Source organism: Typopeltis vanoorti, chromosome 8 (assembly GCF_054136105.1).
Source record: "Typopeltis vanoorti isolate ZY-2024b chromosome 8, IOZ_Tvanoo_1.0, whole genome shotgun sequence".
In the NCBI taxonomy this organism is placed as follows: Eukaryota; Metazoa; Arthropoda; class Arachnida; order Uropygi; family Thelyphonidae; genus Typopeltis; species Typopeltis vanoorti.
Genome location: NC_143556.1, coordinates 137,354,318 through 137,379,728, shown reverse-complemented (window position 1 = coordinate 137,379,728; position 25,411 = coordinate 137,354,318). Strand labels below are relative to the sequence as shown.

The 25,411-nt window shown below is 34.4% G+C and overlaps 1 protein-coding gene across 3 annotated transcripts in view; it reads left to right on the top strand.

The window, feature by feature from the left end:
- The window catches only part of Scm (Polycomb protein Scm), a 557,832-nt gene extending 541,893 nt beyond the window's left edge, over positions 1-15,939 (top strand). For all 3 annotated transcript variants that reach the window (XM_090396959.1, XM_090396960.1, XM_090396958.1), the window contains 2 exons: positions 2,854-2,984; positions 14,601-15,939. In XM_090396959.1, coding sequence (XP_090253085.1) covers positions 2,854-2,984; positions 14,601-14,729 — 260 coding nt within the window. In that variant the 3' untranslated portion in view covers positions 14,730-15,939. The remainder of the gene's footprint in view (positions 1-2,853; positions 2,985-14,600) is intronic.
- Positions 15,940-25,411: the final 9,472 nt, after the last annotated feature.

The following is a 25,411-nucleotide window of genomic DNA, read 5'->3' as shown; positions in this document are numbered from 1 at the left end:
TAGCATTATTATTGCTATTTTGCTATAATTATTAAATAATATTTAAAATTAGTGTTTCAAATGCATTATTTAATACCATATTGATCTGTTTGCTTTTTTGTATTATTAAAATATTATTTTATTTTTAAATACACATACAGATTACACATTCCAAGCATATTAAAAAAATGCTTACTTAGTTCATTGACATTCCCCATGAAAAGTCAGACAAAGGGAAACAGATTACTTTAACTAAAAGACAAAACTTCCTGAAGTCTTCCAGATTGACTTCTCAAATATATGTGATATTTTGTTTCAGTAATCTTCAGTCTCATTTCCAACTCCATTTTGCAAAACTACCATACAACAGAAACTCGAATTAAATTTTCTTCAATACTTCATCTTATTTTTCCAGTTTACACTATCTTTGACTTTTCATCTCAAAGATGACATTTGCACCACCTTTGAGATGAAAAGGTACCACAAAATTTGTACTAACTTTCGATATCCTCATTTGAATGTTTTTTCTTCACTAAAATTCACTTGGCCATTTTATAAATTTTTTTTTATCATCCATTCTCCTATTGTTACAAGTCATTCTGATCTTTATGCTTTCCTTTTCTATATATTTATTTTTTTCTTTATCCAACTTTCCTAATAGGGAAGTTATGTTAATTGGAGATTTTATTTTAATCTTCTTAACTCCAACTGGCTGTCCTTCCAATTCCATTGATCCAGCAGGTAGATATTTCCTTCTTTTATAAAAGAAAGAAACTTCCATATGTATAAGTACATGACAGTAAAATAAATATTATTTATTAATCAAAAGTAATAGTGTCATACAGGAGTTGACTTAAGTGGCAAAACTAGATGATAATTGGGAGTTATCAACAAGAGATCTTTAATTCTGTAACCTTTCTCTGTAATTTTTTTTATTAAAATGATCCAGTCTTTGAGAGAAATAATCAGAACTAGTTTGAGAATTAAAAAATATTTATAAATTCCAATATATAAATCTATAATATTTCCTCTCCCAAATTTTACAGTTGGCTAGTAGTTTCTTAGCATAGAATATTATAATCTTTTAGGATATTTATAATCTTTCTTAGTAAATACTAATTTACTAAGAAGTCACTAATGTTTAGTGACTTCTTAGTCACTAAACAGGGGGGGGTAAGACAGGGATGCATCTTGTCCCCTCTTCTTTTTAATTGTGTTCTGGAATATGTCATAGATGAAGCTCTTCATGAATATGACACTGGAATAGTACTTGAATGACTACTATTCAGAACTACGACTACTAACAGAAGTTAAAACCATTGTGGGGAGATAACAGAATAGCAATCACAACCATTGTGATTGCTATTCTGTTGACTATTCTGTATGACTAATTGACACCTTCGTGAATTCTCTCCTCTTGTATGGTTGTGAGGCCTGAACTTTATTGAGGGAAGATGAGAAGAGACTCCTGTCTTTTGAAATGAAAACTTACAGAAGACTTTTGAGAATTCCCTATACCACTCACGAAGCCAATGAAAATGTCCAAAAACTGATTGATTCAATGGATGGGAGAAAAAGGGAAAATATTCTGAAAGTTAACAGAAGAAGACAGATGAAATGGTTTGGACATGTGGAGAGGGCTAATGGCATTCCAAAGCAAGCACTAGAAGGAATCGTTCCGGGACCCAGGGTTAGGGCCAACCTCAATTAAAATGGACTGATAACATCAAAAAATGGATAAATTCCTCCCTTTCTCAACTGACATCAAGAACAAGAGACCGAGATGATTGGAGGAGGCTAATAAAGAATATCACCTACCAGCCATGAATGACCCAACCGTCCATTTAGGACTACGGGAAAGAAGAGAGAATAGAAAAATCAAATAATTTTACAATATCAGGAGGAAAATCTTTTAGTAAGTGTATTAAATGATCAGCAGGCAGTAAAACTGTACTAAAGATTTTGAGGTCACCAGAATTTTTTATGTAGGAAGAAAAAATACTTGTAAAGGAAAAAAGTGTTACAGATGTTTTTCAGCTGCTATTGTAGGATTGCATATAGAATTCACCATCAGTAATAGCATTGCACTTTTTTTATATACTTTTAGAAGTCATATGGTCTAGGAGCTCTAGCATAATGAACAACAGGCCTTTTGGTGTTTCTTTGTGCAATTAAATTAAGCATGTTTAATTGCTAATATGAGATTGCATAGGATCTCTGAAAATGCAATGGTATGTAGAATAATACTATAATAAAATGTAGAATTTTTTAAAGTATTTTTATTGTGTAATAAGACTGCACATCCATGCAATCCTTAGTTATAACAATATTATTGTTCTGTTTGAGAAGAGATACAGGTTTGAATAATGGATGGCATAATGCAAAAACATCTCATCCTACTTGAAAGCCTGGCCAGAGATGTTAATAACAGTTTTCCAGGTGTTGAGAAAAGCAAGAATTAGATGCTTGCTAAACATCTGTCTTCATAAGCAGATTGAAGGAATGGCAGTAGGTTTTTCAATCATTCTGTCTTGTCAGATTTAAGTGTTTTTCTTAAAAGAAGTAATTTATCTATCCAAGAATCAAATTTCATTATTCAAGTAAAAATCAATGATAGCCTTACTTTGTTAGACTTTGCTTCTGCTTCTCACTAGGACAGTGAGATAGTAGCTTGCAGAAAGAAAATGATTCTCTTCCTGACAATGTCCTTGTAAGAAGAGGAAAAAAAATGTATAAAAAATTATGCCATTTCTTTTACGTACCAGCTGGCACTTAATCCATAAAAATCTCAGCAATAAGTTGTTTATGTAAGTTATAGTGTATTTATAATAGGATATTTATTGACTTGGTCATAATCTCTCCTGTTTTTAATAGCAAGTTCAACTACACCACTCTTGGAAAAGCCAAGTCAAAATCCTTCTGAATGGAGTATCGACGATGTTATTCGGCATATTGCCAATACTGATCCCGCTCTTTTAATTCATGCAGATTTATTTAGGAGACATGTAAGTAAAATTCATAGTTATTGAAATTAGATTTCTCTGCCATAGAAATATACTTGGGCATGTAAATATAGTTATTATACACTTTTTAGATTATTAAGAATTCATGTTTCATCTGTGGACTAATTAAAAAAAAAAATCAGCTAACTCATTTTATTCCCTTATCAGAAGTAGACAAGGTCATTTTAGCCCTGTCTAACTGTATTAAGCGGCATCCAGTTAAGAGACGGGCAAACAACTGCTGCCATCTTGTGGTCCCTAACACAATATTTTTAATGTCTGAAATAGTGTGGGTTCTCAGTCAATTTTCTTGAGTTTCTGGGAGAGAGAGAGAAAAAAAAAAAAAAACACTTACCCATGCCAGAGAACAGCTAACCCAGGAATTGGAAAAGGTTCCTCTAGTCAGTGACTAGAATTCAACATAAGTTTTTCTTTGGATGGCCTAGCACTGTGGAAGGAAATGCCACTTCCACCTTTAAAGTTAATAACACAGAATACTGAAAATACATCAAAATCAGTAAGCAATAGTGAAACTGAAATTTATTTCTGATATAAAGTTTTCATACTGGATAAATTGCAAATTCACAAGATCAGTGACTATGATTGTTAGAAATGCATATTCATTAAAAATTCTTCTAAAAAAGACTGTTAGTATTCAGATGTAAATCTTTAATTTTAGAATAATTCATAACTTATTATGATTGGAAACAAGTTTACATTTTGTAATGAAATTACAATCATAATAATTTCAGAACAAATCTGAAAACAAACCCCAACTCAACATCACCAGAGTTAAAGATCGGTACTATCAACGTAAGAAGCATGAATGGCAAAGAAATGGAGCTAGCTGAGGAATTAGATAAGTACCAGATCGACATAATAGGGGTGACTAAAACAAAAAAGACCAAAGCTGGTGAGATCTTTCTGAGCAATAAATACAAAATGTTATATTCAGGCAATGACAATCAAGGAAAAGAAGAAGTAGCCATAGTATTCAACACAAAATACGAGGCTAATCTTCTTGAATGGCAGTCAGTCTCAAGTAGAGTAATGTGGGCAAATATGAGAATACGGAACTGGACAATGAGACTTATTTGTGCCTATGGTCCCACAGAAGGCTCTACTAAGGTAGAAGTGGAGGAATTTTTTGAGGCTTTAGAAAAAGCAACTGACACAATGAAAAAGGAAAAGTTGGTCCTTGTTGGGGATCTAAATAGCAGAGTAGGAAATGATTGTGAGACATACAAAAATATTTTGGGAAAATTTGGAGAAAAGAGCAAAGCTAATAATAATGGCAAATATCTGTTGGATTTCTGCTCAGGACATGGACTGGTTATTACTAACACCATGTTCCAACATAAAAATGTGCACAAATTCACATGGAGAGAAGAGGCTAGGAATAAGAAAAGTCTCATTGACTATGTTATTGTTGATAGTGATGTTTTCTCCCTGGTGCAGGATACCAGAGTGTACAGAGGATTTGAAATTGGAAGTGATCACTATTTAGTCTTGAGCAGGATAAAATTGAATTTCATATTGAAAAGAATAACATGTAAGAAAGTTTTAAAGCGAATAAAAGTTGAGCAGCTCTCAGATGTGAGCTGTAGACTAAAATACAGAAAGATTATTGAAAAGAAAATGAAAGAGTTTGAGAACAGGAATCAAACCTTGGAGATTCAGTGGCAAACTCTGAAAAAAACATTGATTGATTCTGCCAGAGAGGCATGTGGTGAGGTTGTGTGCAAGGATAAAAAAATCAGAACTCCCTGGTGGACACAGGAAGTTAAAGAGGCAGTGAAGGAAAAGAAGAAAGCATATCAAAAGTTCCTGGCAAATAAGTCAGCTTTTACTCTTACAGAATACAGAGACAAATGTAAGAAAGCTAAACAGTGTGTAAAACTAGCTAAACAAAAGTCATGGGAGGACTTTGGCAAGAATATAGAAAATAAATATCAAGAAGGTGGCAAAATATTCTGGAGGTTGTTGAAGAAGCTTAGGAATGGAGGAAAGAGTGCTGTAAATGGAGTTAGAGATGATAAAGGTGACATGAAAACAGGAGAAAAAGATATCCTTGAAGTATGGAGTAATTACTTTGAAAAATTGCTAAATGAAACAAGCAGTGATGACAGCACAGTGATAAAAAACACTGACCAGGCATGCAGTCAGGAATACATATCCATACTTGAAGTAGAAAAAGCCATCAAAGGCTTGAAATGTGGAAAGGCAGCAGGAGTAGATGATATTCGACCAGAAATGCTGAAGTATGGTGGTATAAAAGTCTTACAGTAGCTGCACTGCATAGTTCAGAAAGCCTGGAGAGAGGGACGAATTCCCGATGATTGGAGTAGAGCACTCATAGTACCCATATATAAAAAGGGAAATAAAACTGAATGTGAGAATTACAGAGGTATTTCCCTACTGAGTGTTCCTGGCAAGATCTATGCAAGTATACTTGAGAAACGGTTGAGAAGAATTGTGGAAGAAAAGCTTGGTGAAGAACAAGCTGGATTCAGGCCAAATAGAGGCTGTCAGGATCAGATCTTCCCATGCTTTCTCGACAAATAGTCGAGAAAGCATGGGAATATAACAAAGATCTGTATTTAAGTTTTGTCGATTTGGAAAAGGCATATGACAAGGTGCCAAGAGAGAAGCTATTCAATATGCTGCAGTTATATGGTGTCAATGGGGCATTATATCAAGCAATACTTAGTCTTTATTTGAGTTGTAAGTCAGCAGTTAGAATTGAAGGAAGTACAGGAAGATGGTTTAATGTTAAATCTGGTGTGAGACAAGGATGTACATTATCCCCTCTGTTATTCATTATCTATATGGATCACATTATGAAGGAATGTGGTATTAAACCTGATATCAAAATTGGAGATGTTAATGTCAGCTCTTTGCTTTATGTGGATGATGTTATACTTCTAAATAAATCCGCTACAAGTCTGCAAGATTCTCTGACTAAATTGAATAGCTGTTGTAATAGATATGGTATGAAGGTCAGCAATAAAAAGACAAAGACAATGAAAATAGGCAGAATCATTGAAAATGTCAACTGTGTTGTGAATGGAGAACCTGTGGAACAAGTAAAACATTTCAGCTACTTAGGCACGATTTTTACTGAAGATGGTAAATTCAATATGGAAATAGACAACAGAATCAGCAAAGCTGGTATGGTGGGAAGTCAATTGAATAAATTCATATGGAATAAGAAAGAAATTAGTCGGAACACTAAATTAGCTGTATACAAGACAGTGTTCAAACCAGTTTTAACTTATTGATCTGAGAGCTGGGTCAGAAGTAAAACACTTGACCAAAGACTAGAGACCGCAGATATGAGAGTCCTGAGAAAGATTAGAGGCGATTGGAAAGAACTTGACATTGTCAGCATCCAAGAATGCGTTAGCAGAGCTAATCTCAGGTGGTATGGTCACTTAAATAGAATGGGAGAGGAAAGATTAGCAAAACAAGTGTTCTCTGCCAGGTTGGCAGGAAAACGACCCAGAGGAAGAGCAAGATATAGGTGGATTGATACGGTACAAAGTGCCTTAGACGATAGAAATGTAAGAGCTGATAATGTTGGAGTCTTGACAAGTAACAGACTGATTTGGAGGAAAATTGTAGATAGGAAGTTAGTAATGATGTAATTTTTTCATGTAGTACTGTCCATATCCTGTACACCCCTTGATGGTACATGGCAGGAATTTGATGATGATGATGATGATGATAATTTCAGTTGAATTTAGGTGGGTGTAGATAAAGATGAATATTCAATCTTTGCAAAAGAATGATTCGTTGCACTGTGTTAACTAATCTATGCTCAGAATATTTCATTTTCAAAATGGGTTACTGTCTCTAATCCACAAATTTTACTATGGTAGTATTTATTTTGATGCACACATGGAAAGACCATCTGATAAAGATAGGGGTAGGACAAAAAAAAATATAAATAAAAATGGAACTTAGTACACTGACAGGGCTGTTTGAAAAGAAAAATAAATAAATAGCTAGATGGCAGTAAAATAATAACAAACAATTATGCATCAGGTTAATAGGTAAGAGGTTATGGGTGCAAATTACAAGTAATATTTGAGCAGTCATGCACCCAGGTTGCCTAGTCACATTGTTACCAAAAGAGAAACCCAAACTCTTGTCACCATATTTCTCAAATGCATGCACAGATGATTTTGGTAAATGCCCCCGAACTATTCCAAACACCCAACACTCCATGAACCTTCATTAGAAAGAGATCAGAAAAATCCTGTCCAAAATTAGATACAAAAAAAGTTCCCTGGTCCCTGCAACATTCCTCCAGTTGTCCTGAAGAACTGTGCTCCAGCCTTCACTCCTATTCTGTGTCACCTTTTTATGCTTTTATTCCATTAGTATTTGCTGTACACCCTTTTCCTAAGAAAGGTGATATAAATCCTTACCATCAAACTACTGTCCAGTTTCTCTCACTTCAGTTCTCTCCAAAGTAATAGAGTGAACCATCAACACTCACTCAACCTATGCTGTCTCAAAGATATTCAATTAATAAATATCCATCAGTATGCATTCCTCCAGTCAAGCAACAAGGGATCTGCTTGCCTATGGAAAAGTTTGGCGAATCCAAAGGGGTTTGCACTTGATCTTTCCAAGGCTTTTGACTGAGTCTGGTGCAAAGGTCTATTAAGTAAGCTCCCATGACTTGTGCATGATGGTAGGCAGTTCCCTGTTGTCTAACTGTGCCACAAGGTTCTGTCCTCTCACCTATCCTCTTCTTTCTATATATCAATGACATGTTAACCACTAATCCAATAGGTTTGCTGATAATAGCACACAACATCCCTCTTTCTCACTTGACAACCTTTGTATCACACAAATATTACCACTACATACAGAGCAAGAACCTCTGCAACCCTAAAATTCTGATCTCCAAACCATTCTTTAATTCTGCCTCATTTTCCACAAAAAAATAAAATAAATAAAAAATAATAATAATAATCCTTTTACACAGATATCTAGGCAAGACAAGATTTCTCTCCTTGGTATCACCCTGACATCAAGTCTCTCTTGGTATAAATACATTATAGTATTGCTTACTCAGCATCTAAAAAATTAGGATTCCTCTTTCATTCAAAGCATTTTACCTCTGAACAGCCGTTCAGAGGTAAAATGTTCAAGTGCAATGCTCCAAGAGTTCCCTAAAAAAAAAAAAAAAATCTCTGTACAGTCACAAATCTACTCATCCATCAAGGCTCACACATTGGTGCAATGCTCCAGGAGTTCCCTAAAAAAAACTTGATGCAGTACAGAAGAGTGCAATCAGATTGATGGATGATCCATCTCTGAACAACTCACTAAAACCAGGTTTTGCATAAGCATTTAATATCTGCTGCATGCATCTTCTTCTATAAATATTTCCATGTTAAATGTTCAATAAAACTAGCATCAATCATTCCCCTTCTCTTCTCTCGAACAAATCCATTGAAATGCATTCGGCTACAACCAAACATCCCTTCACAGTCCAATTCCTAACCCACAGAACAAGTTTCTCCTCCTCCTCTTTCATTCCTACTACTGCACTCTGGAACAGTCTCTCTTTCTATGTGTTTCCCAAGGAATAATACATCAGGTTTCAAATCTAATGCGAACAAGTTCCTCCATACTGAAAACTTCTTCCATACATGGTACTGGCATATTATAGGTTGACCAATCATCCTCTCATATAGGGTCTAACATAAAAGATGAAAAAAAAATTAGTAGTATATGATGTCTTCTTATCGTGGATTTTAGGTGAAGTGGCCTGTTCCATTCTCATGTCATTGCTTTCTTGGTCTTCCAATACTTCTTTTCCATTTATTTTATATCCATATAGTATTTTTGGCAGTCTGCTATTGTCCATTCAATTTAGACTGTTCTAACCATTTTTGTTTATATTTACTTACATAGTAGTTAATTGGTTTTATATGCATATATATTTTATATATATATGATGTCTTGTTATCGTGGATTTTAGGTGAAGTTGCCTGTTCCATTCTCATGTCATTGCTTTCTTGGTCTTCCAATACTTCTTTTCCATTTATTTTATATCCATATAGTATTTTTGGCAGTCTGCTATTGTCCATTCAATTTAGACTGTTCTAACCATTTTTGTTTATATTTACTTACATAGTAGTTAATTGGTTTTATATTCAGGGATTGTAAAATGTCTTCATTTGTTTTATGGTCCCACTTGGTATATCCACTGTATTTCTGAGAAATTTCATTTCCACTGAAAAACAGAACAAAGAACTGCAGAGTGCAGTTCTTTGTTCCGTTTTTCATTCTTCTTTTTTATGGTCCATATTTCACTTCATTGGAAAAAAAGGACTGATTATTTCAATTTATAAAAAAAGGAAAAAAGATTACTGCAATAACTATAGGGTGATTAGTCTGCTAAATGCAGAATACAAAATATATGCAGGAATATTAAAAGAGAAATTAAACAGCATTGTAAAGGGCAAACTATTAGAAGAACAGAAAGGCTTCTGAAAAGGCCGATCTTGCATAGATTCAATTTTCACTCTAAAAATATTAATCAAAAAGAGAAGAGAATTGTAGGTAGTTTTTGGTATTGAGACCACATTGTAATATAAAGAGAGTTTATTAAAAAGAGAAGAGAATTTCCAAAAGAAACACACGTGGCCTTCATTGATTATGAAAAAGTCTTTGAAGAAATTAATAGACAAAAGTTATCAAACCAGCTCTTACAGTCTATTCAAGGAATATACATAGGAAATAAAATAGTAGTTAGATTAGAACAATCAGAATGGAAAGACATATCAAGAGGATATGGCAAGCATGCTCCCTGTCAAATCTACTTTTTAATATATATATATATATATATATATATATAAAATTATAACAATCTGGAAACAGCATAGCCCATTTTGTACACAAATAAAGGTAGACATACTATTTGCAGATGATCAGATTGTATTAGCTACATCAGAAGGTGATCAACAGAGATCAGTAAAATCATTAAATGCAGTTTCACAGGAGAAAACCCAATAAAAAGTGAAATAGTGATAGATAATATAATATTAGAACAAGTATATACTTTCAGATACATGGGATATGACTTATCATATGAAGGCAAAAAAGATATATACATTAAAATTTCAAATTTTATTAAAGTAAATGGCATTATAAATAATATATTTATGTTATCCCTGCTACAAAAACACACCAGAATCACACCATATAATGTCTAGTATATTATGCAATGTCCAGGATTGTATAGTAATGATAGGTACTGAGAAATAATTTAAGCAGTGTTGTAAAAAATGCATCAGCTGTTTTGTAAAATGTCATTTATATTTGACACAAAAATAATAATTTAACTGATAATCAGGTCTACAAAAGTGAAAGCATAGAGGAAAAAGAACTGAAAACATGTGAGTAAAAATTTCTTAACATTGCGTGGCATAAATAGTATCAAGTATTTATGCCATGCAATTGAGCAACTTCATGAGCTGAACTTAACAAATGTCATGCGGTGAGATACTGAACCTGAATGTAGTCAGTTCAGGAAATTTCTGCCCAATTTTCTCACTTTAGTCAAATATATTACCTGATTCAACACTATATCAAGTTAATAAGTTTAAGATGAATGCAAATAAGATGAGTAGTAATATAAAATTAAAAGATATATATAATCCTGGCAACCAAGAATAAAGTGAAAACCAGGAAGACCACCTACAAGATGGGAAGATCCACTAGTGAAATCTATGGGTATAACATGGAAGAGAGAGGCTTAAGATCGAAATCATTGGGGGCATCTTTGTGACCTGCACTCATGAAGAAATCCTGAGTGAAACACAGGTCCATGAAGGTAATATAATCCTAAAGTAGGTATTCTATTTCTGTAAAGAACACTTGTAGCATTTAAATGTTTTTTCCACAAAATTTTGTTGATATTCTGATGGAAAGGAGAATGATTTAAGAAAACACCTATATTCTCAGAGGAATAACTGGGATGCATATATAAGGTATTTTATATTCATAAGTGGGTTGTTTAAGGATCAAGGCCAAATAACTGAGGATAAAACCTCCACACATGAAGCAGTGCTCTAAAAATGCATAGGTTATTGTCCAATTCTACTGAAAAATGCACAAAACAAGTGCGATGTTTGAGTTTTTTAACTAGTTAAACAGAGAGTGCATCTATGCCCCCCCCCCCTGCCAGTTATTATATGGAGTATGTTGAAAAACATGCTCTTGATACTGCTATTTTCAAACCTTTTTATCTAAGATACATTGATACGTTCTCTATTTGGCCACAGCTTAGACACATTAGACTCCTTCTTTCTCAGCAAACAGCATCTCGGAATCCAATTCACTATAGAAAAAGAAAACAATAATAGGTCTTTTTTAGATCCTCTAATCACTCATCTCCTCAATGGCACCCATTCTTTCTCAGTTTATACAGAAAACTCACCCACATGGGTAGATACATATGCAAACTTTCTCATTGTTCACCCACTCGACAATATGGTTTATTAAAACTCTTGTCAATAGAGCCTCTAATCTCTGTTCTACCTAGGCTGAACTTAAAGATGAACTCTCCTTTATTTGCCTCACCATCTTACTCAATGGTTACAGTGCCAAATGTATCAACAAATTAATTGTTCCTCCCATCTCATCATATCCCTCTCGACTTGTAGACAATAGTGATTCTATCATTGTTTCTTATGTCTGGGACACCTCAGAAAAAATAGCCATAACTCTAAAAAGTACAATCTCTGCACTGCACTCAAACCTTTTGTGAAGCTGACTGCCCTCATCTACTCTCCCAAGGATTCTCTGCCTCCTCTCTCTCTCTCTCTCTCTCTGTGCTCTAGGTGTTTACAAAGTTCCTTGTTCTTTCAACTTATTGTATTATAGTCAAACTGGGAGATCTAACATCCATTTAGAAGAACATAAGAAATACATCTGCTGTCATAAGTATGGTCAGTCAGGTCTAGCTGAATATGCCTTTGGATACCTTCCCCAGAATCAAATGGAAGAAAACTGCTGTTTTCAGACAAACCTGAAAGACATTTTTTAGAATCAGCAGCAGATTCTAAAAAATTAATCTTAATATGGTTGTATTAAACTTCCCAAGATTTGAGAAACTTGAATTCGTAGGCAACCGTATCCAACAGCTAAAGCTTTCAGTCTAATCTTTACCACTTATTATTTTGAGCGAATTTGTGTGCTTTTGCAATTTTAATAATGTTTCCCTGAAGATGTCTCAAGGAATACATTCGTCTTAGTGACTGAGACGAATTACAGGATCAATTAAACTTGTGTGTAATTATTTATATGTGCTGTTTTCATTCCATTAAACCTCATAATGAGGACAAAAGTTTTAGAAATAGTTAAATTTGAGTAGCTTTTAGATGTGAACTGTATATGCATTGGTTATTGAAAGAAAAATTAGAGTTTGAAAACCCAATCCAGAAGGTGCAGGTGTCAAAATCTAAAGAAATCTCTTACTGACTTAGCCAGAAAAAGCACGTAGTGAAATTGTTTGCAAGGTTAGGAAATAATAACTCCATTGTGAACTCAAGAAATTAAAGAACATTCCTCAAAAACAAGAAATCATTTAAAAAGAAGTTCCTGGCTAGTATGTACTCTGTGAAATAGAAAAAGAAATGTAAGAAAGCTAAGTTATGTTATAAAAGTAGCTAAACAAAAGTCATGAGAAGATTATGAAAAGAATATTATTATTTTGATAATCTGCATGAAGTCAATAGATTCATGAGAGGCCCACACAATCAGTAGCATGTCTATTGTAATGAACTTTCAAGCTATTTACACTTCCAGAAATGTTGGTGAGTGAAATGCATTGCCAGAGTGCATTCACAATGCACTCTGGCAATGCATTTCACTCCCCAACAACTCTCCGTGTAAACAATCTACTCCTCACACACTTCACCACGCTTTATACAACTTGCAGGAATAGTCTCTTATTCTGCCTATCTTGACATCCACTCTTTTTATAATTCCTTCTGTATTAATCTAGTAAAATCTCTTAACTTGAAGGTCCATATCATATCTCCTCTTTTCCTCCTATCCACCAAGCCCTGCAATCCATACTCCCCCAAATGCTCTTCATAACCAACACACCAGAGACCTGATATTACTTTGGTCATTCATCTTTGGACCATCTCTAGTGTTTCCACATCACAATGAAAACTGGGCAACTAAATTTGAGCACGATTGTCCATGTGTGGTTGGACCAATGCCTTATATCAAGGCACCACCACCTCCTTATCCCTACATGTCAATGTACTTTTTATCATAGCAGCAATATCATATGCACTATTTGCATCACTTGCAGTGTACCCTCGGAATATTAGTCCACTGTCTACCATCACTCCAAGTTCACGAATCTCATCCACTTCCTTAAGTACACCTCCACCAATACAGTACATAGCCTTATATCTCTGTATTCCAAAGTGTAATGCCTTGCTTTCATTAATATTGAAACAACCCCCACTCATTGTCCAAGCTAAAAGTCTGTTCAAATCTTCCCGTAGAGAATTAACATAAGCAATACTCCTGATAATTCTACCTGACTTTGCATCATCAGCAAACATTTGAAGATTCCCAGTCAATCCACATGAAATATCATTAACAAATAAGTTAAACAGTAGGGGCCTAAGAACAGAAAGAACCCTGATCCAATGTGCCACTGGTCACATTCCTTTTCTGAAACACTGCTCCATCATACACAACTTTCTGGTATCATTCAGAAAACAAATCCTCAATTGATCTAACCAATCTGTTATCAAATGCAAAGCCCAAGAAAATTGCTGTATATAAATCTCCCTTATCCAACACATCACCTTATCATAAAAAAGTAAGCAGATTGCAAAAGCAAGACCTGCCCTTAACAAATCCATGCTGATCATCATAGAAAATCTTGTCTATCATCTTAATCCTGTATTCTATTCCTAACCATTTTTATTTTACCTTCTTTTCACTACTTAGAAATCTTCTCTCACTGCAAGGCTTTCATTAAATAACCAGGTCAAGGACATAACTCTTTTGCACATCTTTAAAAATACATGGCAATATGTCTAACCCAATAAAGGTGTCCAGGTCTTGGTACACCTTTAATTCCTGTATCAACATTTTTGTACATTGATTCCTTCTCGTTGTAGTCTTGCTTTCTTTCTTTCTTATTATTATTATTGTTCCGGGAAACTCCAAGGAGTCGACAGACTCATCGAGGGAGGCCCTAACATCATGTCAAGAACAACTATTCAACATTCACACAGTATCTATCATACCTTGCCTTGAACTCATTCACGGTCGTAGCACCCACAACAGACTCTGGAAGCTTATTCCACTCATTTACCACTCTCCAAGTAAAGAACCTAGCTCTAACACCCTTGTCAACCACGCTCTTGCCCAGCTTCCATTCATGGCCCCTAGTCCTCCCACCACCAGTCATATTTTCAAAAATATCTTCTGGATCAATCTTATAAATCTTCTTTCTTTCTTATGTTCCAGCATTATGTATGTATGTGTTGTGTGTGTGTGCATGCACATACATTGCAATATTTATTAATTATATATTTTTTTTTTTTTTTTTCCTTTCAGGAAATTGATGGCAAAGCTCTATTACTCCTGAACAGTGACATGATGATGAAATACATGGGACTGAAGTTAGGGCCTGCTCTTAAAATATGCCACTTAATTGATAAGTTAAAAGGGAAGAAAACATTTTAAGCCAGAAACATCCTCACTTTCTTACCACTTTGAGGCATATCTCTGGAAGATAAGCCTAAATTTATTTTTTTGCATTCTTCACTTGTTTAACTGTAATTTTAATCTTACCTCAAAAGATATTTTTATGTCAGAAGAGGGTGTTAGAAAGTAGTGTAACAGTCATAACAGCAGCATTCATGGTGCAATTAACAGTTTGTGTAAAGATGTAATTAAAAACAGATATTTCTTGAACTTTTCAATCTGAATTATATATATTTTGACCTCAAACTGATCCTGTGATATCACCTTTTTTCCAACATCCCGTGGATATAGGGCCCAAACATAAGACATGCAACTGTTTATATAATTTTTAGCACTATGCATGTCACTGCAAGTAGAGGAATGATGAACATTTGAAAAGAATTTAATGGTATCAAAACTGTGTAAAACTTTGATTATTAGAAAGTGTTATAGTAAGGGTATGTAATGTATATATTATCAGACTTTATCATTACCTCAAGGTGTACATAACCCCCTTTCATCCTGTTACTACTGGACCATATTTAATAGTCAATTATATTATATATGCATACATTTTACATGATTACACATTTACCACACAAAGATACAAAATAGTGTTAGCTATGACACTATTCAAAACAGATAGCAAAATAAAAATTTTTCTCCATTTTGGTATAGTATTATTTTTTATTAGTTGTTTTGGCAGAACTTTCACCTCAAAGATGATTATTAATGTATTCATTATTTAATTTTATTATCAGTACAAAAATAATATTGTTTAATGATAAATATAAAATTTTTGAGAAATGTCATACAGTGTGTTTATGTTTATCCTCATATGTCATTTGTATGTGTTTATTTTAATTATCTAAGAAAATATCTTGATCCTTTTAAAAGGGAACTACTGCATTAATACTATTAACTTTTACAAGTTTGCCCTTTTAAATTATTATTTATGAATTATTAGTTATATTAGAGTCTCTCTGATAGGTCAAATGCTCTGAATAGCATTGCTAATCTGAGATCAAGTTATTGACTTAGAAATTTGCTAAAGACTCAAATTGATGGATTAATTGCCATTGCTGCCACTAAAATGTATTGATTTATAATGATAAATTTCATTTCTTAAAAAAGAAATGCAGGTGAATATATCAAACAGCCATTAATTTAAAAATCCACATTACTTGAATAAAAAAAAAGCTTATTTTTATATTAGTGTTTTGATATTTTGGGATTGGTTGATTTTTTTTTTTTTTTTTTTAGAAAAATTCAGTTTCTTTCCATGTAATTTAATTCATTTTCAGCATTTTGTTATCATTGCGATATCTTCAAAGTAAACAGTATCTTTTCATATGCTCAGGTTAAAAGGGGTGGGGGACTTTATAATCTAATAACACGTCATGATGGTGATTCAACGAGGAGGAGGAAGTAGGTCACATTCGTGTGAAATGAAACTGTAGGCTAATAGGTGGTGCCTTAAATACTGAGTGAATAAAACATAATTCTTGCAGGTAATTTTTAAAATCCTTAAATGGATATATTTATATGCAATGCTTTTAGGTATAAAAAGGCTTATCTTGAAAGTCATTAGATTTTGGGGAAGAAAATGTATTTCAATATTATTAAAATTTAAAAGAATAATATCAGGGTGCATTGAAGGGATAGTAATACTGAGTACTCCTGAGTCAGTTAACTTGGTTAAGAGACAGGGATGCTTTAGATCAGGGCTGTCCAACCTTAGGTAATCCGAGGGCCACATCACAATTCATATCTAGTAATTTGGTGAGCAGCAGCAACACGACCTCAATAGCTGAACAAATAATCAATACTAATCGCGCGCTCATGGGGAACATGAGCGCCTGGAGCATGCACATTGGAACAAAACAGTGTAAGAATGCTTCTTTGACACATCTAATATTTGAAAAACGCGTGGCATATAGTGATATAAAAGCACCAAATAAAATTACCAACATTGAGATTATCGATTAATGATAGAATTAAAATATCTAATATGCATTTGATTCAAATTGTCATTTTATTTTTTCGCTCGTGAAAATCAAAATCACAGGCGGACCACACAAAATTGCACCATGGGCTGCATCCGGCCCACAGGCAGTGCTTTGGACAGCCCTGCTTTAGATTATATAAATTTGTACTTTTAAATGTGGCAGTGGAAACCAGTGAGCAAATGATTGAAAGAAAAGAGACAAGTGGAAATTAAAGGCAATACATAGCAAAAAGTAATGAAATAAAATAACTGAGGCTAGTTAAAAGATTTTACAAAGTAACACACAAAAAGTAAAAACCAAAATGATTGCATAAATATGAGCTAGGAATTGTAAAAGCAGGAAATGCTTACATAGTACTGGGAAAATAAAAATAGATACAGAAATGGAGAGAAAAGGGGGGAGGGTACTAAAAGCACTTCAAGTGATTAAATCACTGATGACTTATCAGCTCAATTAAAATTACTGTAATAATGTATATACAAATGAACAAATCGTGGCAACTACCACAGTGCCATATAATTTGATTTAATTTAAATAAATTTTGTTTAATCAGATATGACTTTTTCATTGTTCATTTTCATAACAGCCAGTTAAACTGGCAAACCAATAATTCATTATATAGGTATCTCCATGGAGTCTAAAGACTTTTCTTAGGAGAACCATACTAGCCATTATTCAAATAATACCTATCTTACCTCCTTAAACTTAAATTCACTTCTCCTTAAATTAGTGGAAATGCAATCCATTCCACTCATTTACCACTTTCCAAACAAAGAACCTAGTTCTTATGTATTGAAAAATTACTTTTGTATTAATCTTATTGAATCCTTTAGTAATTTATAAGTTTCCATTATGTTACCTCTCAATCTGCCTGTCAACTAAACTCTGCAATCCACACATCTTCAATCTATCATCATAGGGAGCTTTCCAAAGACGTGTGGCTAGCTTAGTCACTTGGCACTGAATTCTCTCCACCACCTCCTGATCTCCACAAAACTCAGGTGACCAAATCTGTGCATGGTAGTCTAGTGTGACTGAATCATAGCATTATAAAGAGGAATAATAATCACCTTATCTTTACTTATCTGTGTGTTCTTCAACATACAAGTAATCCTTTATGCTATTTTTCCAACTTTTGTAATATATCTGCTGAACTTCAAACCTCTATCCACCATGACCCTTCGATCCCTAACCTTGTCAATTTCCTGTAATCGAGTACTATCAATATGATATAAAGTGTATAATCTTTTCATCCTAAAAAGCATTGCCTTATTTTACAACATTAAATTGATAAACATTTTCCTTTGCCCACACTGCCAGTTTATTTAAATCATCCTGCAGGATATCTACATCGCCTTTATCAACTAGCCCTCCCCAGTTTTGCATCATCAGCAAACAACTGAATATCCTCCCCTGAAATCTTCTGATATATCATTAATATCCAAATTAAAAAGTGGTGGCTCTAGTACATTGCATTGAGGCACTTCACTAGTCATCCCTATCACCTTGATTCCATTCCTCCATACACCACCCTCTGATATCTGTCTGTCCACCCCTTATCCATGTCACTAGCCTCATATCTGTTCCCATTTGCTCCAACTTATGTAACAGTTTTCCATGCAGTATTCTGTCAAATACCTTTGCAAAGTCCACCAGTATCATGGTTATATAGCCATCTCCTTTATCCAATTCCATTGTCATCTTATTATAAAAGGTGAATAAATTACTATGGTAGGACCTACCTTTTGCAAAGCCATGCTATTCCTATTCATTGATTCCAGAATTTTACCTTGAACCAACTTTTCTAGTATTTTAACTATCATTCCAGAGACACTATCTCTGGAATGGTTGTTAAAGTGATGTAAAATAGTTCCAGCCAGAAGAAATATATTACATTAGACAAGGTTATTTTATTTATTTAGCATATGGCTCACACATGAAAAGTTACATTACAATAATCTTTAATATATATAATAATTTAGTGTAAAATAGACAAAATACTTAAACATGATATAAAACAGTCATAAAAGAGACACTCAAGAATAGACTACAACTGTATGTCTAGGTTGATTATCCAAGTATCTGCATTTGGTGTAACATGGATGAAGTCTGACAGGTTTCAATTGTATGTACATTGGGCAAATTCTACTGTGCTTTGATTGTCTGGCAGGGTGATCCACAGTCGCACCTGGGTGAGGCAATCATGCTCCATTTGTAAAGGTGGTCTGCACATCTTCCATGATTGGTGCAGATTCTGTTAAGGGTAGACCAAGTTTTCCGAGGTAGGTCAAAACCCAGAGCCATTCACGGAAGTCCCCTGTTTAAGTGTTATGCCAGGACTCTTTCCACTTCTCCTTCATGTTAAAATTTGTCTCTGCAAGATTTTTTTGCTCTTAGGATTGGAAGGTGGCTTGACTTTAGCCTATTTATTTCTAGGGGCAGGGTCTTCGTGGACTGAGAGATCTTGGATTTCCATGATTTTGCTGTATTCAAGTAGAAGAAAGTTGGAGGTGGGATGTTGCTTAGCACTGGGAGCCAGTAGGATGGGGTTGATTAGGAGAAATAGTGGAAACCTGTCAGCAAATGTGTCCCAGTTGGCTTTCTGGAAATTTCAGTGAGGGATGTTGGATGGATCTGACAAGTGGTCAGATCCATCCAACATCCACAGATTCGAGACCCTTCGACACTTCTGCGCATGTGAAAAGAAGGAGAATCCATTCCGATTATATGGTAATCAATTCATCTTGTGGGATAGGTTGTTTATTACTACACATCGGAAAATTAACTTCTCATTTATGATCATTGCAGATTTTAAAGTGATAACTATTTTGCTTGTATAACAGTTGGAAATTTTTACGTATAAAGCACGTGATTTCACATGTTGGTGACCAATTTGTACATTGCCTTATTTCTTTCTTTCCTTCAACATGAATGGACTCTTCTTGGCAGCCTGCCAACGACAGCTCTCTATACTGTGGTCGGACTATACCTGCAAGCCTACCTCTAATATAATTGGTCTATGTCGGCTTCATGGAAAGTTGGAGAGAACTCTTCTTGATGTAGGTAATGGTCGTCCATTGTTGTCTTGAGTGACAAAGCATAGGTCAGGGTTGTACTCCCAGTTCCAAGCTGCTGATCTGAAGGAAGACCTTTCTTTTGCTTCAAAAATTAGATGCATGTTGTGAATTTCTGCCCATTCAGTCAAAGTATCTCTGCATTCATTGTTGGAAGCCTATTTCCATAGCGTATGATTGCTGTTGAAGTCACCTATATGCATCACAGGGTGATTGTGCACTGGTAGAACTTGCAGAGGCCACAAGAGGACTGGGGATTTATACACATCGATAATGGTTATGTTCCCTATCTTGATTGTTATCAGATGCATGCCATAGACAATGTTGGTTGTAATGAGGTGGGAATCTTCTAGAGTACTATGTACATAGGTAGCAAGGCCGTGTGCATGATGGTAAGTGGTTCCAATGATAATGTAACCAGGAATTCGTTCCTTGTGGCGAGTTGGTCCTCATCCTTGCAGTGAGGCTCTTGGACAAGAATAACGTCGACATTGTTGTCATATAAAATCTTTGAGAGGTATTCACATTTTGCTCTACATATACCCTTGACGTTAATTTGGCAAATTTGGACAACAGATCCAATATTTCTAGTCATCTTGCCTTAAAGAGAGCTAATTCGTGTGTTTGAGTTCGTGTGTGATAACCAGGAGATCGAAAAGATAGTCTGGTTGCCAAGTTGCTCTAGCTCTTTAGCATTATCTAGGATGCACCACAAGGAGACGAGCTACACAAAGGTGGATCTATATAATTGAACTATCTTACCCTCTTTTCACTCCCTTGCAACCTTGTAGAGCTGATACATTAAGCAATTTCATCAGAGGCACTGCCAGTTTTGCACACACACACTGACGTACCAGCCAGCCTCGCTGCTGTATTCACATTGATATTTTTCAGTATGGTACAATCGAGTACTCTAGTTCATCTACCTTAATTCTCACATCAGTAACTACAAAGTCTCTACCCGGATGATATACACTTGCAGAGGGATCACATAGAAATCCTACTATTTCTTCTGCTTCTGTCACTTACCCACCGTCAGCATTGAGTCAAGTTATCCTTCCATGATCATTGTTTCTCTTACTTGCTATATAGCAAATATATATATATATATATTATATAAAACTGTTTTGGATTTACTTTGGCCTGCTTAGCTAATTTTCTCGGATAAATGATTTGGCTTTCCTTACCGTGTTAGTTACTCTTCTTGCCTGTGCTTTGTATTGCTTATGAATGTGCTGATCACCTTTTTATTTATATTCTTTCCACGGGGCTTTCTTTTTCTTACTGCTCCTTCTTAATATTGCCACTCATTCACTTAATAATTCTTTTCATTCGTCAAATTCACTCCATCTCTAATCCAATCATCTAATCATTTATAAACCGCACACTATTCCTTCCACATAATCTTCTCATTGACTCATTAGCAATCATGGTCTTGCTTCATTTGTCCTATCATAACAAGGTAGCAGACTCACAGTCTTTACTTTCTTACTTCATTTTTGCTTCTTTCAACCACTCTTTCATATCCTCTTTCACTGCATATTTCTCAACTTTCAAATCATTTGTGCCTGCTAAAACAATCAACTCTTTCACTTCTTCCTTCTGCAACTAACAACTTCATTAACATACTTGATCTTTGCACCTGGGAAACATGCTTCATCACTTTCTCATAAGTACACCTCTTATCATTGAATCCCCATACAATACTTTTTCTTTTCTCCCAGTTTCTCGCACTTTTATACTTTTCCCCATTCACTTTTCTTTCATTCTCCTTGCTGTACCACATGCCAGTTGTTTCTCCAATCACTCTAGCTCTGTTTTTTTTTTCTGTGAAGTAGTTTACATATTTCTCTCTGTGCTGTTATCTCATCCTGCGCATTGTTACTTTCATTCCCTTCCTTCACATTCTTATTCATATTTCATACATGGTTGTTCACTGCTTTCACTACATTCTCTACAACAGTTTCACAATCATGCTTACATCATTGATGTCACTCACTTCATTCTCCTGCTCTTACATTTCTTTCTCACTCATTTAATGTTTCTGACATGCACACTCTACTCTCGCTCTCATACCACAAATCCACAGTTAGGGGCCATGAACAGGTATGCGTGTAACTAAAAGTTTTGCAATTTTTTTTTTTTCCCCATAGCCACAACTTCAATATTCAATGATATCAATATGTAGGATTCAGTGCAATGCAGTGTGTTTAATGTATTCATTTCCACTCACTCTCAGAAATGAATACATTAAACACACTGCATTGCACTGAATCCTACATATTGATATCATTGAATATTGAAGTTGTGGCTATGGGGAAAAAAAAAAAATTGCAAAACTTTTAGTTACACGCATACCTGTTCATGGCCCCTAACTGTGGATGATTTGTGCATGCATGCTCCAATCTTACACAAACATGCTGTGCATTTGTATTCATTACACTTTCATAATTTTTAGTGTTTGTTTATGCTGGGGTAAAGCACAATCATGATTGGGAAAAAATTCAGAAGTGGAAGAAGTGAAAAGCCATGCATAAATGCACCAAAATTGATCTGGAGATGAAATTAGAATTATAAAGAAAAAAAAAAAATCTGGTAATTAACAAAGAAAACCTTTATCAATCCTTCTACCCAAGAATTATTTCAACCCTTGTATTAACTGAGCTATAAATAAACAGTACTTCAGATGCTGAACCTATCTGATGACACTGCTATTAATAGACGAAATCAAGAGTACATTACTATGTACTTGCAGTAAATTGCATAGTATTATGTACTACATAATTTACTATGTATTTATCAAAGATAAAGGATAGTCAGATTAGTTACTCTTCAAAAAACTGTTTGTTTTGAAGTGGAACTAAACTGATTATCCTTTTTGTTGTTTTGATTGTAATTTTATATTCTAAATTCACTTTTGTTGAATTCTAAAAATTAACCGTCCTTTCGAATAAGCAATGCACGTATACTTAAGCATACTGTAAGACCCAAAAACATTGCATAAAAGTCCTAAAATCTCTCAAGAAGTGGTAGTGCTATTTCTGGTATTACAGCAATAGCACTACCACTTCCTGATGAGAAGAACTTTTATGGGAGAGGAGGAGGCTAGTGGTACCCCAGTTTAAACTAGATCCAGAAATAAAACTCTAAAACAGATGCTCATTGCAGTTAACATAGTTATATAGTTTTTGCTGAATTATATGGGGGGGGGGGGACAGCAAAGCAATGAAGTGCTTCCTAAAATGTTTGTAATTACCATGTATTTGTTGTCAGGACAGGTGGTAGAGGATAATATAAAAATAATTAACATAAAAAAGAAACAATAGATATGTATATATCTATTGTCTATAGATAATATAGACCAGTGTTTCCCAAAATTTCATTATTCTGCATATTTCCTTCCAAATTTAAGTAACACTGGTGTACCCCCTTTCAGGAATAGGCAATTTGAGACTGTAATAATATATAATAATATATAACTGTAATAGTAATTGTATTTCAAACAAAAATAGTTATTTATTTTATAATACTTGTTATAATAAATTACAAACATGAAACAATTTTAACATAAATTGAATCTGATGAGACCTCAAAAAAGGTTGAAACCGGTCTGGGTAATGACCTCTCCTCATAATGTAATTATAGTATTACATCCCCTAGGGGCTGTGTTTTTACATTATGAGAAAATATCAAGGATAGTGAGGGAGCTTGCTCCACCTTTGCTTCAAGTTGCCTTGGTGTTGAACTACCAAGCGGTCATTTACACTTGGATTCGCCGATAGTTTTTCGGTATATATGAAACTCATAGATTCGTAGTTCTCGATCTTAGTTTTGCTTACTGGCAGTAGAACAACAAGGGATTTGTATTCCCTTAATTATTATGAAACAATTTTTTTAATTATTAAATACATTTGATAATACAAATACAATATAGAGTAGAATCTGCTTATTGTAATCATGGATAATATTATCCTCGAATGTTTAGCCTTTTGCATCTCAGAATTCTAACAGATAAGGGTTAATCAGGAGAAAATTTTACAAAGAAATGTCGAAATCTGACTTTTTTTGTTAATCTTCCTTTAATCTTATTCTTCCGTAAATTTTATATCTTCCAGGCAAATACAGGTGGGTAATCTTAACATTTTTTTTTAATCTTCCGTAAATCTTAAATCTTCCAGGAAAATGCAGGGGGGGGGGGTATAAATACACTCTGATTGTTGTTTTTCGAGTTTATTTTCGCTCTCTTTCAGTAAGTGGATTTGACTTGAAATGCTCGTTAAAATAGCCCTTAGTGTTATGGTAGAAAAAGTAAGAAAACGTAAAGATTTATCTTTTCAAGAAAAACAAAATATTTTGGAGTGCTATGGTGAGTTGCCCAAATGAAAAAAACAGATCAAACATTGAAACTTCAGCTCTTACTAATCAGAACATGGATCGGAAGAGAGCCCGATCTGGATACTCAAGTTAAACTTCTCATAATGCATAGTATTATACATGTCCATAAGGATGTGTGCTTTGCATTATGAGATACTAAGGCAATTGATGTGAAGTCATTAGCCTCTATATAGAAGTAGTCCAGTCATGAAGTGATTTGACGTGCAAACTTTATTTGCTTACATTTGGATAAAGGATTAAACCAAGAATATATTTTCTTTTTCTTACCTTCGAACACTACATCGTTAATTCAACCGTGTCCAAGGCACCATACGAGCTTTTAAAACTTATTATCTCAGGGAAGGGTTATATAAAAGATCAATCTGATGTAAGAGCAATTGCAAAAAAGATTTCCCTTCTTGATGTATTGTATATGGTAGCAATGTCATGGAAGCGAGTATCAGAGGAGACTACTGAAAACTGCTTCCAAAAAGGTGGATTTTTAAGACAAATTCTGAAACTCCTTCTTCCGAAGAATTTGAATATCGTACAAATGAAATTTTAGATAAAACCCCAGATGTTATGTCAAAAAAAGAATTTGAAAATTGGTTGGATATTGATAACAACGTTGAAGTGGTGGCTACAATGACAGTGTCGGAAATATGTCAAGCTGCTTCCGATGAGAACTTTAAACTAATAGAAGAAAGTAAACCTAATAAAAGTATAGTAGAACAATTTTAGAAGCTCCTCCAACCAATGCCCAGATGCAACATGCAGCAACATACTTCAAAAGGCATTATGAGTATGAGCAATTTATTATTATTATTATTAATAGACACCTCCAGGGAGTCCAAAGACTCATCGAGGGAGAGTGTGCCAACAGCATCGAACGATTGTCTCCTTCCAACTACTAACCACGCTCAAACTTGCTTAACTTTTTGCGAGTCATTAGTAACAGAGGCTCTACCAATCGACCAACCTTTGCTGGCAATTTATTCATGAACTACTATATTTGAAGACACAACAGACAACACTAGATAAGTTTTTAAAAATATATATTATGTTGTTGCTTATTAAAAAATTGTTTATAACAATAAATTAAATTAAATAATGTTCATAACAATAAATCTAAATAAATGATGCAATTTTTTATATCCCTTACTTAATGTTATCTGCCGGCTGTTGTTATCGAAAAGTGACTGTCCCAAAGTGATCACAATAAGCG